At 35.0% G+C, this 14,198-nt stretch overlaps 1 protein-coding gene across 1 annotated transcript; it reads right to left on the reverse strand.

The window, feature by feature from the left end:
* Positions 1-11,759: 11,759 nt before the first annotated feature.
* Positions 11,760-14,191, reverse strand: LOC114423513 (purine permease 21-like). The gene is made up of 2 exons (XM_028390301.1): positions 13,924-14,191; positions 11,760-13,087 (listed from the first exon to the last, which is right to left on the reverse strand). Exons 1-2 carry the CDS (start codon positions 14,012-14,014, stop codon positions 11,931-11,933), a joined length of 1,248 nt encoding a protein of 415 aa, XP_028246102.1. The 5' UTR covers positions 14,015-14,191; the 3' UTR covers positions 11,760-11,930.
* Positions 14,192-14,198: the final 7 nt, after the last annotated feature.

Genomic DNA, 14,198 nt, shown 5'->3' on the forward strand with positions numbered 1-14,198 from the left:
CATCAGTTTTGAAAGCCATTTTTGAATGGTTGTTAATGGATGATAATGGCCAATAAAGAATTGTAACAGCCAATAATGAGTGGTAATGGCTGATAAATGCATTCTTGATGGTAGAATGCCTATATAAGCACATGAATTTGGTCCCTGAGCTCATCCCTTCGAATTCAGTCTTATACACCATCTAGAGAGTGGAAGAGAGAGAGCTTGGAAGAACCAAAACAAGAAACTCTTCATAGCAATGGCTGGAGGTATGTTTTGATCTATAATTTCCGCATTTTATTAATAACCTGTGTTTTTTTGTAGTTTGTAATATCACAGGTTAAAAGAGATTTGTTCTAACACCCTTCACTCTTAGGCTAGCACTTATAACAGAATTTTAAAATTCTGTTACTCTCTCTTATATACAAAGCCAAAACAGAATTAAACTCTCACACCCTCCCTTAATTCTGATCTCCTAAGTCCATCAAGTCAATTCTGTCCCTTAACATTTTAAACCTCTCCCCTTTGAGGGGTTTGGTTAAAATATCAGCAAGTTGATCAAATGTGCAGCAGTACTCCACTTTCAATTTCTCTTTGTTCACTTGATCCCTAAGATAGTGAAACCTTGTTTCTATGTGTTTGCTTTTACCATGAGAGGTTGGATTCTTTGACAGGCTTATAGCTGACTTATTATCCACAAAAAGCTTCACTCCATCACTCTCCTTGATTTTTAATTCCTGTAGTAATGTGTACAACCAGATAGCTTGACAAGCACTCATTGCAGCTACAACATACTCAGCTTCACATGTTGATAGAGCCACTGTGGATTGCTTCTTAGAACACCACGATATTGGTGCTGCACCATACATGAATATGTAACCTGTAGTACTCTTTCTGTCATCTCTGTCTCCTCCCCAATCTGCATCAGTATATCCCATCAATTCCTCTGAGTTGCTATTGTCTTTATTTGGAAATAAAATTCCAGCATTGATGGTCCCTTTTATGAACCTTAGAATCCTCTTGGCAGCTAGGAGATGAGGAATTCTGGGTCCTTTCATATATCTACTTACCAGTCCAACAGCAAATTCCAAATCAGGTCTTGAATGACACAAGTACCTGAGAGAACCAACAATATGTTTGAACTCAGTTGCATCGACTTTGTCTTCCTTGCCCTCCTTTTCAAGTACAAGACCTGCCTCCGTTGGTGTTGCTGCTGAATTACATTCAACCATGTTGAATCTCTTCAATATTTCTGTTGCATACTTGCTCTGGTGCATCAAAATACCTCTCTCAGTCTTCTTGAATTCAAATCCAAGGAAATAGGATAGAATCCCCATATCAGTCATTTAAAACTCACTCGTCAATTCCCTTTTCAGTTCTGCTATCTCACTTTCATTACCACCAGTGATCAACAAATCATCCACATAGAGGCATATAATAATGATATTACCTACTGATTTGGATCTTACATAGACTCCAAACTCACAGCTACACTTATCAAAGCCAATTTTCATCATAAAACTGTCAATTTTCTTGTTCCAAGCTCTTGGGGCTTGCTTAAGTCCATAAAGAGCTTTTCTCAACCTGAGAACCTTTGACTCTTGGCCAGCTATAGAGAATCCAGGTGGCTGAGTCACATAGACCTCCTCATCAAGAGGACCATTTAAGAAAGCATACTTCACATCTAGTTGGTGCATTGTCCAATTCTTTAGGCTAGTAATTGCTACTACTGTTCTAATAGTCTCAATTCTAGCAACTGGTGCAAACACCTCTCTGTAGTCAATCCCAGCTTTCTGTAAAAATCCTCTAGCCACAAGTCTAGCTTTATACTTGACCACCTTGCCTTCTGGATTTGTCTTAATCTTATAGATCCACTTCACATCAATGGGCTTCTTTGATTTTGGTTGAGATACCAGCTCCCACACTTGATTTTTCTCAATAGATTTAAGCTCTTCTGTCATAGCTTCAACCCACCTTTGATCAGTCATAGCATCTTCAAAGTTTATTGGTTCTGCTTCAGAAAACAGAGCAAAATGTACAAGATTCCCATCTGCACTTACATCAGCATCAGACAACATCTCAAAACCTTGAAATCTAGCTGGTTTGGATGCATTTCTCTGGGGTCTCACTTCTCTTTGAGTGGTATTACCATTCCCTTCACTTGTTTCTTCCTCTTCTGACCTTATCATTATTGAAGGTCTCTTCATTTCAGTATTCTGCTCCCAGTTCCAGCTTCTAGATTCATCAAATACCACATCCCTACTGATTATTATCTGCTTACTCTTCGGATCAAACAGCTTATAGCCTCCAGTTGAGTGATATCCGAGTAAGATCATTTGTTCACCTTTATCATCTAGCTTCCTTCTTAACTGATCTGGGATATGCCTAAAACAAAGTGATCCAAAGATTCTAAAATGGCTCACATTTGGTTTAGCACCACTCCAAGCTTCTTCAGGTGTTATTCCTTCCAATCTCTTTGAAGGGCTCCTATTCAAAATGAAGACAGCTGTAGACACTGCCTCTCCCCACAAGTACTTGGGCAAACTCTTGCCTTTCAACATGCTCATTACCATATTCATTATGGTTCTATTTTTTCTTTCTGCAGCTCCATTATGTTGAGGTGTGTAGGGAGGAGTCACTTCATGAATTATGCCTTCTTGATCACAAAATTTCTTGAAATTCTGTAGAAACATATTCACCACCACCATCTGTTCTCAATATCTTGATCAATGAGCCACTTTGCTTTTCTGCCATATTTTTGAACTTCTCAAAGACTTCAAAGACATCACTCTTCCTTCTTATTAGGTAAACCCATACTTTTCTAGTCAATTCATCAATAAAGGATATGAAGTATTTGTTTCCACCCAGAGATTCAGTTTGCATAGGGCCACACACATCAGAGTAAATCACCTCAAGTTTCTCTTTTGCCCTGATTGGTACATTTTGTTTGAAAGTGCTTCTTGATTGCTTACACTATAAACAACCATCACATACTTCACTAGGAGGCTTGATCTGAGGCAAACCCATCACCATTTCTCTTGAGTTTAGCTTAATCAGATCTCTAAAATTTAAATGGCCAAATCTGTAATGCCATAATCACTCTTCACTGTTTACTGTAGTAGTAAAACACTTTTGTTCTATCACATCAATCTCAATTTTGAATGTTCTATTTTTTGAAAGAGGGGACTTCAAAATGAGCTTGTGATTTCTGTCAAACACTCTCAACATCTTGTTTTCAAGCTTAGTCATAAAGCCCTTTTTCTAATAATTGACCTAAGCTGAGTAGATTACTTTTCATACCTGGTACAAAGAGTACATCAGTGATGCAAGACTGACCTCCATCCTTTGTTTTGATAAGGACCTTCCCAATTCCTTCAGCAGTCAAGATTCTATCATCAGCAAATTTGACTTGGCTCTTCACAGATTGATCAAGGTTGAGAAACCACTCTCTTCTTCCTGTCATATGAGTGGAGCAACCTGTGTCTAGGTACCAACAATTATCACTTGCCCCTTCAATTTGAGTAGTTACCATTAGCAGTACCTGTTCAGTGTCATCATCTTCTTCCTGAGCCAATTTTGCATCATCACCTTTAGGTTCTCTTTTGTTATTGGGTTTGCTGTAACACTCATCAGCAAAATGCCCAAACTTTTGACAGTTAAAGCATTGAATACTTCTTTTGTCAAACTTCTTTCTATTTGAAGAGTTTTGGGAATTGGATTCCCCTCCTTTCTTGTGGTCTTTATCACTGTTCTGATTTCCCCTCCATTTATTGCTCTTCCCTTCAGTTTTGTCTTTCTTCCATCTATCACCATGCTTCTTTGGATTAGACCGTGCTTGCAAGGCTTGTTCACTTTTCTTCTCATTTATCCTTTCATTCATTCTCTGTTCATGAGATTCCAAAGATCCCTGCAATTCCTCTAGGCTAAGCTCTTCAAGATTTTTGGATTCCTCGATGGCTACCACAATATGGTCAAACTTGGGTGGCATGGTTCTAAGCACTTTCTCTACAACTGATTGCACAATTATCTTTTCTCCATAGCCCTTCATTGAATTCACCACTGTCTGCACTTTTGTGATGTACTCAGCAACTGATTCATTCTTTTCCATTTGTAGTAGTTCATATTGTCTCCTTAGAGTTTGCAGCTTGATCTTCTTGGTTTTTGTGGCTCCATCATGAGATTTCTGCAGAATGTCCCATGCTTCTTTGGAGGTTTGAGCCATTGCTATCTTTTCAAAGTTAGCAGCATCTACACTTTGGTGCAAAATGAAAAGTGCCTTGCAATCTTTCTTTTCTTTTTCTCTATCAGCAGCCTTTTGTTCCTCTGTTGCTCTCTCTCCCACAGGTATATAACCTTCTTCTACGAACTCCCAAACCCCTTGAAATCGCATCACCACCCTGATCTGAATCTTTCAATTTTCATAGTTCTTTCCTGTGAGAACTGGTAGATTTGCAAGAATTGAGCCAGATAATGCAGCCATCAAAGAACTCCTTCAAGAACACCTCCAAGAACCTTTCTTTAGCGATTCTTGCCCCTTCTATCGAAACCAATGCTCTAGATACCAATTGTTGGAACACACACTGTTCCTCACTCAATTGCAAGAGATGCAATTCACTCCCTCACACATTCACTCATGTATCACTCACTGTTTTCTAAGCATAGAATTGCACAGAATTGCACACACACTAAGAATAGCACTAGAGACTGAAAATGATTGAATGAAAACAACCCTTTATTAAGATGTATGATTTCCCTTTTATACAAGCAAAACAAAGTAACAACCCTTCACTCTTAGGCTAGCACTTATAACAGAATTTTAAAATTCTGTTACTCTCTCTTATATACAAAGCCAAAACAGAATTAAACTCTCACAATCAACACAAACATTACTATCACCTTGATCATTGCTGCCATTACCTTGAGAGCTGTTGGCACCACCATAGCGATCGCCGTCGCCACAACCGTCGGCAGCCACAACTTGCCCAGCTTCGTGCCTGTACCAGCTCCGTGGTGATTCATAAGAAAAATGCAAATGCAATTTTTGTACATGGAGCCATTACCATTAACACGAAAATATCCACCTGTATTAGCAATGATTCTCTCCCTCTCAATTGCATTAACAATAGATAGCTTTTGGGGACTTTCCATTGACCTTGCCTAGTATCGGTGAACGCTGAAACTGTAGATTGTTTTAGCAAACCCTAATTCAAAACCTATCGCAATGAAAAGAGCCTCTACACACTTCGCCCCAAGTCGTTTCACTTCATCACGTTATTTCAATTCTTTCAGAGAACCAATCTTTCCACTTTTACGCGTTAGGGCGTTATTTCAATTCTTTCACAGAATCAATCTTTCCACTTTTACGCGTTATTGCCTGACAAATAAAAAAAGATTTCCTTCCACGAAGATACCTGAAATGCTCTGTGCCGTACGTGAACCTTGTTCAAAAGTGTCATCTACACCGGGAGCTTCAACTAAATCTTTACTTGTAAGCATAATAAAATTTAATACATAAATCTAATGTGTAATATAAAAATACATATTTAATATTTTGAAGTTGTAATGTAAACACAAGATTGATAATAATAAAAACAATATTAAAATAAGTGTTTAAAAATTAGTGGAAATTAAATTTCTTTCTTCTTTCTCTAGAACTTTCCTCTTGAAAAAAAATTAATTCTTTTACTCTTGATTATTATTTTTCTCAACTAAATTTGACAACTACCCATAAATAAAGGAGAAAAATCATCTACACAATTATTGCAAATCAAAATTGATTTAGATTATAATCATTTACTTAAGCATAAATGTATGTGAACTCTCTTAACTAAAGAGAAAATTAGTGGTCAAATAATATATATATATATATATATATATATAATACTATTGCATACAAAATGGGCATTAAAGATCCACCATGCACAAATAAGTCAATAAATTGAGTCTGGAGAGTGGCAATATGAGGCCGCTGAGAATTCAAAGCAATTAAATTTGGAAGCACTTTTTTATTATAGTTGAAGAGAAAAATCTCTATTTTTTTACTCGGAAGTAGAAGAAAATTTATATGAGAAGTTTCCTATTAAAAATATAATCGATTTCTTTTTGTATAACTCATTTTTCTTTTTCTTTGAGGTTTGGGGTAGTAGGAGATACACATCTATGAATTGAAAGATTTGAATGATTTACTCTTTAATCAATTATTAGAATAAATAGATTTTCAAATTTTGTATTTGATAAGATGGAAATGCTTATTATTAAATGACAAAGATATACAAAGAAAAGGGGATCCAAATTTCCCATCCATCAATAAAGTGAGGGCATTCAGGATCTTCCCCACCCCTCTTTCCATTCTTCCTTCCCCTCTCACTCCCGCTCCCTAAGAAGGGGCCCCTCTCTCTGATAAGGAAAGGAAGGAAAGGGAAGAATCTCCATTTTATGACAAATCCGGTCCGATGGCTGTTCTCCACTAACCACTTACATAAATAATAATATAAGGATTTATGCTTCATAATAAAGTCATCAATCAATATCATATCACGATTCACAAAAATACTTCTAAAAACTCAAATTCTTGATCAATGGAGAAATCATATCATAATTTTCATTCAGTAATTAAGATACCAATGTGAATGATTGGTTCATTCCATTTTCATATATAAATGGGTTGAGAACATTAGCTGTATATATGTGAAATTAATATTAAATACTGATATAGGTCTGACCCTAAATAGCATTTGACTATCAAATATGTACGACCATACACAATTAAAGCCATCCCAGCCAGACTATCTATCATTCCCTTCAACTTCGGAAGTTATTAATTGCACTAAGGATTCATAGAGAACTGATGCTACTTCATAGAACAACTAGAACAGGTACGTACATGTTTTCTATACATAAAAAGAAATAACATTTTCGGGGGAAAAAAAAACAGAGCAGCTACGTTTTAGTTCGTGCCTTTACCAGCTTCGTATTTCATAACAATATTGCAATCTTTGTAATTAGAGCCATTACCATGACCATGAAAACTCCCGCTATTAAAAACATTGACTCTCTCACCTTGTTGTTGGAAAAGGATATATTCTTTTCCTGCAAACTCACTCTTAACAAAAGCACAAAAAGCCTTTTTTGGTTTTCCACTAACCTTGCACTGAATCAGTGAAGAACCTTCAGATTGTTTCAGCAAACCCTCTCTCAAAACCTGACCCTCGCACTTAAAAGGGCCTCTAAACTTGGCCCTAAGTCCTGTCACTTTATCACACTCAATGTTCACATAATATCTAACATGGGTTGTGAGACTTACGTTATAGGAGTGAAGAACCTCCCACGTAATCATTTGAGAACCAACGCTAACATTTCCACCTTTACGCATGACAGCAAAAAAGCAAGATTTCGTTCCACAAATATGGTCGAAATGCGCCTCGGTATCGCGAACTGTTTGTTCAGAAGTAATGCCATCTGCAACAACTCTCACAAGCCCTAAGTTGAATGATCCGTTGTTGTCTCTTTCAGCAGTGAGCTCCATGTGAAGTGATCGCACTGGATGATCATTGCACAAAGCGTCTGCGAGACTCAATAGAGCCCTTTCTGGATTGATGCTCAAACGAATAATGCTGAACTTAGATTTATCATTGAGGGAAGTGTATATGAGAGCGAACTTCTCAGGAAATTTCGCACTTGACCATTTGTAAAGGTCAATACTGCATGTATTACCCATGTTGATGGGTAGCTAGCTATACACTCCTGGATGCACGATCAGGGGTATAAAATAGAGCTAGCTTAGACACTATCCATCATATCACCGGACATAATCTAACTCTGATACCATGTTAAATTTCATCTTAAAATCAATTGACATTAAGTAAAGTTGTCCAATAGATATATAAGTTGCACTCGAAGGATTGAGACAATCAATGTGAAACTTAGAGTATTTTTCAATAAGGTCATGTAAAATTAAGAGGACGGGGGTTAATAGTGTAGTTGTGGAAATAAATAATAATTTGACAGAATGAGCAAATAATTTTTAAATAGTGTTACTTTGGGAATTTTGTTTTCTATTTTTGTCCCAAAAATATTCAGGTACAAAAAATCCAAGGTTGTTAGTTGTTGCACCAACTTGCGTAAATGCATGGTGATCATAAATGCATCCGCGTAGCTTGAAGCCAATGGAGCATAATTTGACCCTTTGTATAAAATTAATAGCCAAATTATGATCTGATTGTTATACAGTTATACTCAACTGTTTAAGCACATCACATTTAATCTAACGCGCATATGCTATTGGCCTTGCTCTAGCAGGTAGAACTTAGAAGTAGATTCATGTCGGTTGGTAAAAGTTAAATCAAGCAGCAAAACAACACTCCATTCCTTAACTATATGCTATTGCCAATACAGCTTGCACAGTTTTTTGATATAAACGTAAGTAATTTTTAATGGAATTTGAGTCCAGTAAGAAAATATATAGGCGATAAAGTTTTTTCTTACATACACTTCAACGACTTCTATTTAAACTGAATGAACCAACTTCGCGTCAATCGATCTCACTGATTATCTCCTCACTGATTATCTATATAACTTGCACAGTTGCACTCTGCACCAGTGGAACAAATAGCAGCACTGGCATTTTATTTTTCTTAGGCATTAAGTTCAGTGGTAATAAAATTTGTCTAGATTTTGTGTCAAGAAAAAATTGTCTAGATTTTTTTTTTATCAAAAACAATTAAAAGAACAATTGTCTAGATTTCAACTCTAGATCCCATTCTTTACAACGTCGTGCATGCCCAAATTATAGAAGTCTCTTTTGGCTACTGGTTGGTTGTGGTTGTGTGAGTGAGTCAAGGAGGAATAAATTTGGAAAGGGACCAACTTTTAAAGGATTAAATTAACAGAATATTTTATAATTAAATCAGTTTACAAGTTTGGCAGATTTCACTCTTTGAGTAGGTCGGAGGATTGCTAAATATATTTTAATTTGTTTGAAGGAAATAATAATTAATTCTCTTATGCATCAAGTCTTTTTGTGGTTACCCCTAATTTTTAGTTGAAGCTTCACCACTACAGAATAGACATGAATGGGTTACAAAAATAGAGAGCCAGTAAATTAACTTCAAGGGAGACAACTATTCTTACTAAATGTGTGTTGAGAAAAGAGATGTTATCATGGAGCTTCTGCAGAAAAAAGTTGAGGAAAACGCAGGGATATTCTCAAAGCTAATTCATACATTTTTTTTATTAGCAAATGTTAGTTTATTAATTTTTATTAGTAAAAAATTCAAACTCATGACTTGTGTCCCTTCCTCCTCCTTTCACTTTTTATCATTAAACTAATCTTATATCTCTACTAATTCATACCCTTATATCACCAATTATCCGGTGGTACAGATTTTTGTCAATTGGTGATTCTTTTGTCTCTATTTTATTAATAGAAAAAATGTGAAAACTAAGGTATGACAATGTGGGCATTATAACGGAAAGAAGATTTCAATTCCTTTAGAAACAAAATAAATATCAAATTAATAAGAATAAAGTTATACTCAACTACAAAACAAAAATAAGTTTCATTAATGGTTATGTCCATCACTTACTCAACCAAAACTTGTGTATTTTTTTTTGCTCAACTACACAATGGAAACTTGTTTATATACGTTGTTTAGTGGTTATACACAACAAAAACCTATTTCTGTTGCAATGGGCATTTCAGTCACTATGATCAATTACAACATTCAGGGGCACCATTAGCAATTGGGAGGGTTCCAATAGCAAAGCCCAACGGTTGCTTGCTAATTGGGAGGGCATTTCTTTTTGTATGACAAAATTGAATATATGTTGTCCAGTATCAATACTTGTATGATGAAATTCACTATATGAGTGTAATGAAATAAAATTAAGGTAAAGTTCTAATACCTTCGACATACCAAAAAAGGTTAAAGAGAGAAAATAAATGAAAAGGATTTAGAGAACAATGGAGATTGGGTATAGAGAATAGGGTGTTTTTGGTATTAAGGATATTTATGATAATAGAAATTAAAAGAAAAAGAAAAGGGAGGCATATCATAAAAGAGGGAGTGTATATATCAAAAGTGCTTTCAATGAAAATCTAGAGAATTAAGCCCGTAAAAATTGAAAACATGTTCGTACATTGTTAGGGGATTTGAATTTTGCACTTCCATATGTTCCCATATGTGCATCCTGCACTCCTTATTTTTGTTTGAAAATATTAAACTACTCTTTTTCAATCTCAACATCTTTTTCTTTGTGCAAATTACTCCCGCGACGACAACTTCTTCTCTTGCGCCCAAAACATGGTGTTTTCTACTATTATGGAATATCTTTTCCGGAAGCTATTCCAAAAATTAATTTTTTACTATTATGGAACACCTATTCCAAAAATTAATTTTTTACTATTATGGAACACCTATTCCAAAAGGCAGAAGAACAAGAGTCGTGACTTGTGAGGAGGGTGTCGAGGGAAGGAGGTAGTGCAGGACAAGGAGGAGTCGTCGCAGGAAGAATAAAAGTTGTCATGGGATGGAGAGGAGTCGTCACTGGTGGAAGCTGCTATTGCGGATTGAATGGTTTCTGAATGAGAAAGGTGTTAGGGTTGAGAATGGAGATACTAACTCATTCAAGGTAGTTTAATATTTCAAACTAAAATAAGGGGTGCATGATACACGAGGGCAAGATTCAAATCCTTCATTGATGATAAGTTAAATACAAAGGCTAGACCTAAGAAATGACTTTGTACGTCCTAGAGATTGGGCCGTTAATATAGTTGAGGCCTAAAATATTTTAGGATATAGTATTTTTTGATCATTTTTTTAAGATATAGTATAAGATGAATATATAAAATAGATAATGATTAAAAATAAAAATATGATTAAAATAATTAATTTATAAATAAAGAATTATAATTGTTTAAAAATTAAAATTATACTTTTAAATATATTTTTATCAGTAAAATAAAATTAAAATCTATATAAAAATATCATATACATATATTCATTTTTTTCATTTTATATTTTTCAGTTACTTTAATAAATAATTTTACCAAGTACTTGTGATTTAATAAGTTGGTTTAACAATTTTCAGCTACCCATTACAAGTTTTCAATAATTAGGTACAAATTTTCAGCTATCAATTAATTTTCAACTAGCTTTTCAAATAATTTTTACATAGCCGAAATTAGAACAAAAATGCTCATTATTATATAGAATATAATGGTATAATCATTTATTCAGTTATCCTAATAGTATATAGCTTTTTTTATTGGTGCAAAAAATAGTTATCAATTGATGACTAATTTTTGTAAAAAAAATATTTATCCTTCTTTTTTAGTAGCTCTCTTCTAATTACTTTTCTTCTTTTTTCCTCTCTATAAGATTCCAGCATAAAACCTTACTCGGATCATCTGCACATTGTTTGTTTTTTTTTAAAAAAAAATTATAGCCACATTGGTTAGGATTATATAGTTTACAAAAGTCAAAACATTATTTTTTGGACTTGCACAAACTGGTGGGTCCAGTCCATATCTAGTTAAAATATAAGTTCACCTGTTGAGAATTGAATTTAATTAGTATTTCAGGACATATGGTAAGGAGAATGGTTAGGCTTGGAGAAAGGACAAATAATCGGGGTGTAAGATTTCTATAAAATCTATCTTACTTGACCAATAGTTAAGACATATATTGAAGGAGAGTATTATAACTTTATAATAGAAGAATTGACATGGTTGAAGAATATAACTGGTTAGTTGACCTGCAATCTCAAATTCAATGGCAAGGTTGACATGGAAATTTCACAGCCTGCGAGCCAGATTTTATATTATAAATATAAATATAAATTGACAGACAAGATTGATGCTAAAAGTTCAATTACTAACATATGCATGTATGTAAAAGTGTTGTAAATTTGTAATACAAATATCAAATTGATAACTTAAAAGCCCACGTAACTCATCTATGAACCTCTTCTATAGGTGAAGAAGCTTTTGGAACATGACTAGTAGTGTTTCTGTTTTCGGACTTTGTATCATCCAAGTACTGTTGATACACATATGATACAATGCCCCAAATAGCTAACACCATAGAGATACCCTTAATGCCATCCATTTTGTCATGAAAGAACAACACTGCCAACATTGGAACAATAGGCACTCCCAAAGCGCTTATGGCATTAGAGAAGAGTGAAGAAACCTCACTAATAAGCCCCAAACAACCAATAGTAAAGACTTGCCAAAGTATGGCAGTGAAAGTGAGGTTCAACAAATATGAAGCCTTTCCCAACTCATACCCCTTCATTTCATCCTTCAAACCACTCCATTCTCCACTAGCAAAAAGTCCTACTAAGGTAACAAGGGTAGCTACAAGGGAAGGGTATAATATCATATCCAAGATCACTTTGAAAGTTTCTCTTTTTATGACCTTCTTGAACACAAGCTGTGTGATGGAAAGCCATAGTCCATACCCTGCAGATGCACCAACTGTGCATATGAATCCAATCACATACTTTTTCTTGGAGATTTTTGTGGAATCTGAATCATCGTCATCATCTGATGATGACTCATTTTGAAACACAAGGAGGGTTGAAGAAATGGTGAGAAGGACTAGAGAGTTGATTATGTAAGGTGTGAACTTGAGTGAGTTGAGGAAGTAGGAGAAGAAAGCATTGAAAGCCAATTGGGATGAGCAAATGAGTGAATAGGTAGAGACAGGAAGGTACCATAGTCCAACTGAATATAAATAACAATCTAATGCCACAAGTAGGCCAATTGAGACATAGATAAATGATAGCATTGAAACTGATGGTTGTTTTGGATGAATGCTATTATTTGTGGTGAGATTTTTGGGTGCTAAAAAGAAGTAAACAGGAAGCTGAATTGGGAAACCAGCAAGTTGAACAAGTGTTCCCATCCATTTGCTTTTTCCTCCCTTTTCATAGTACAATCTTCCGAGGAGTACTGCTGCTGATGCACACACCAACACAAGTGAAGAATGGATGGCTACTCTGAGCCAACGGTAGTATCTTTTTTTGTTACTCATTATTGACTCATTCATTGGACCACCAAAACTATTGTCCTCCAAGGAATTTGTTTCTTTGGCTCCGCTAGGTTCTGCAAAAAAAAAAAAAACAAAAAAAAACAACAACAAATGATTGATCATTATATCAACTTATAGATAACATGTCATTGATTGGACAAAGCTGTTATGTATACTTTCTGATATGTTTCAAAAGAACTCACTTGCTTGGAAGCAGAGTCATGTTTTCCTTTTATATGTAACTCATTTTCCTCTTATATTATTATTGTTGTTGTTTAGAAGTATCAGGGTGCTTGGGTTTGATGCTTCACCAGTTCACATTCACAAGAACTGTGCCTTGACATTCCCATAATGGTAAAGCAGAGATATAATAATATAATTGGAAGTCTTGCAACTCTATCCTGAAGCTAAGAGTCTCTTTATTACTATTAGAAAACATTTTTGTTTACTGTCTTCATGGATAATTACAAAATTATTACTTTTTCCTGTTTAGAAAGATTTGGGGTATAAAAAAAGTGGGGACAGAATTGCATATAGTAATTATTTATAAATAAAAAAATTGAAACCAAACAGTCCTCTTAGTATAATCAAAACTAAAAGTCACACCAAACAACAGATATTATTCCTTAACTTTTGTTTGTTTTAGGGAGTATTATATTCATACAACTCAGAAACTAGACCTCTACCAAAAAAAAAAGAATCCATCATCTGTACAAGCTGAGCTCAGCCAAGGTGGCTTCACTGTGGTTGGTCACATAGATTATCACAGAACCAAGGTTTTATGAAGTAACTGTAGGAATTAGGAAAGACAAGTAGACATGAACTTTTGCTCTTAAGACTGTGAGTCTTATAATTTCTAACAGAATTAAACTTTTTGTTTATGAATATAAAAGATGAAAAGTTGACTTACCAATTTTGCTAAGTTGCACTTCTTGAGGTTCTCCCATGTGGATGGTGAAACAAGTCTCAGGGGAGAGTTGCGGTTCTTGAGTTTCTCCCATGTGGAATGTGTTTTGAGAGGAGGGGACAATTGAAGAAGAGGGAATTGGAGATGGAGTTAATGAGAAGGGTCGCTGGAAAATGCAATTGAATCATATAATATACATGTTTAAATGTTCTCTATAAAATGAGAAATTGTAGCTGACGTATATGTCCTCCTAGAGTTTGCCTTAATTACACTTGGTA

Source organism: Glycine soja, chromosome 8, assembly GCF_004193775.1.
Source record: "Glycine soja cultivar W05 chromosome 8, ASM419377v2, whole genome shotgun sequence".
NCBI classification, from domain to species: Eukaryota; Viridiplantae; Streptophyta; class Magnoliopsida; order Fabales; family Fabaceae; genus Glycine; species Glycine soja.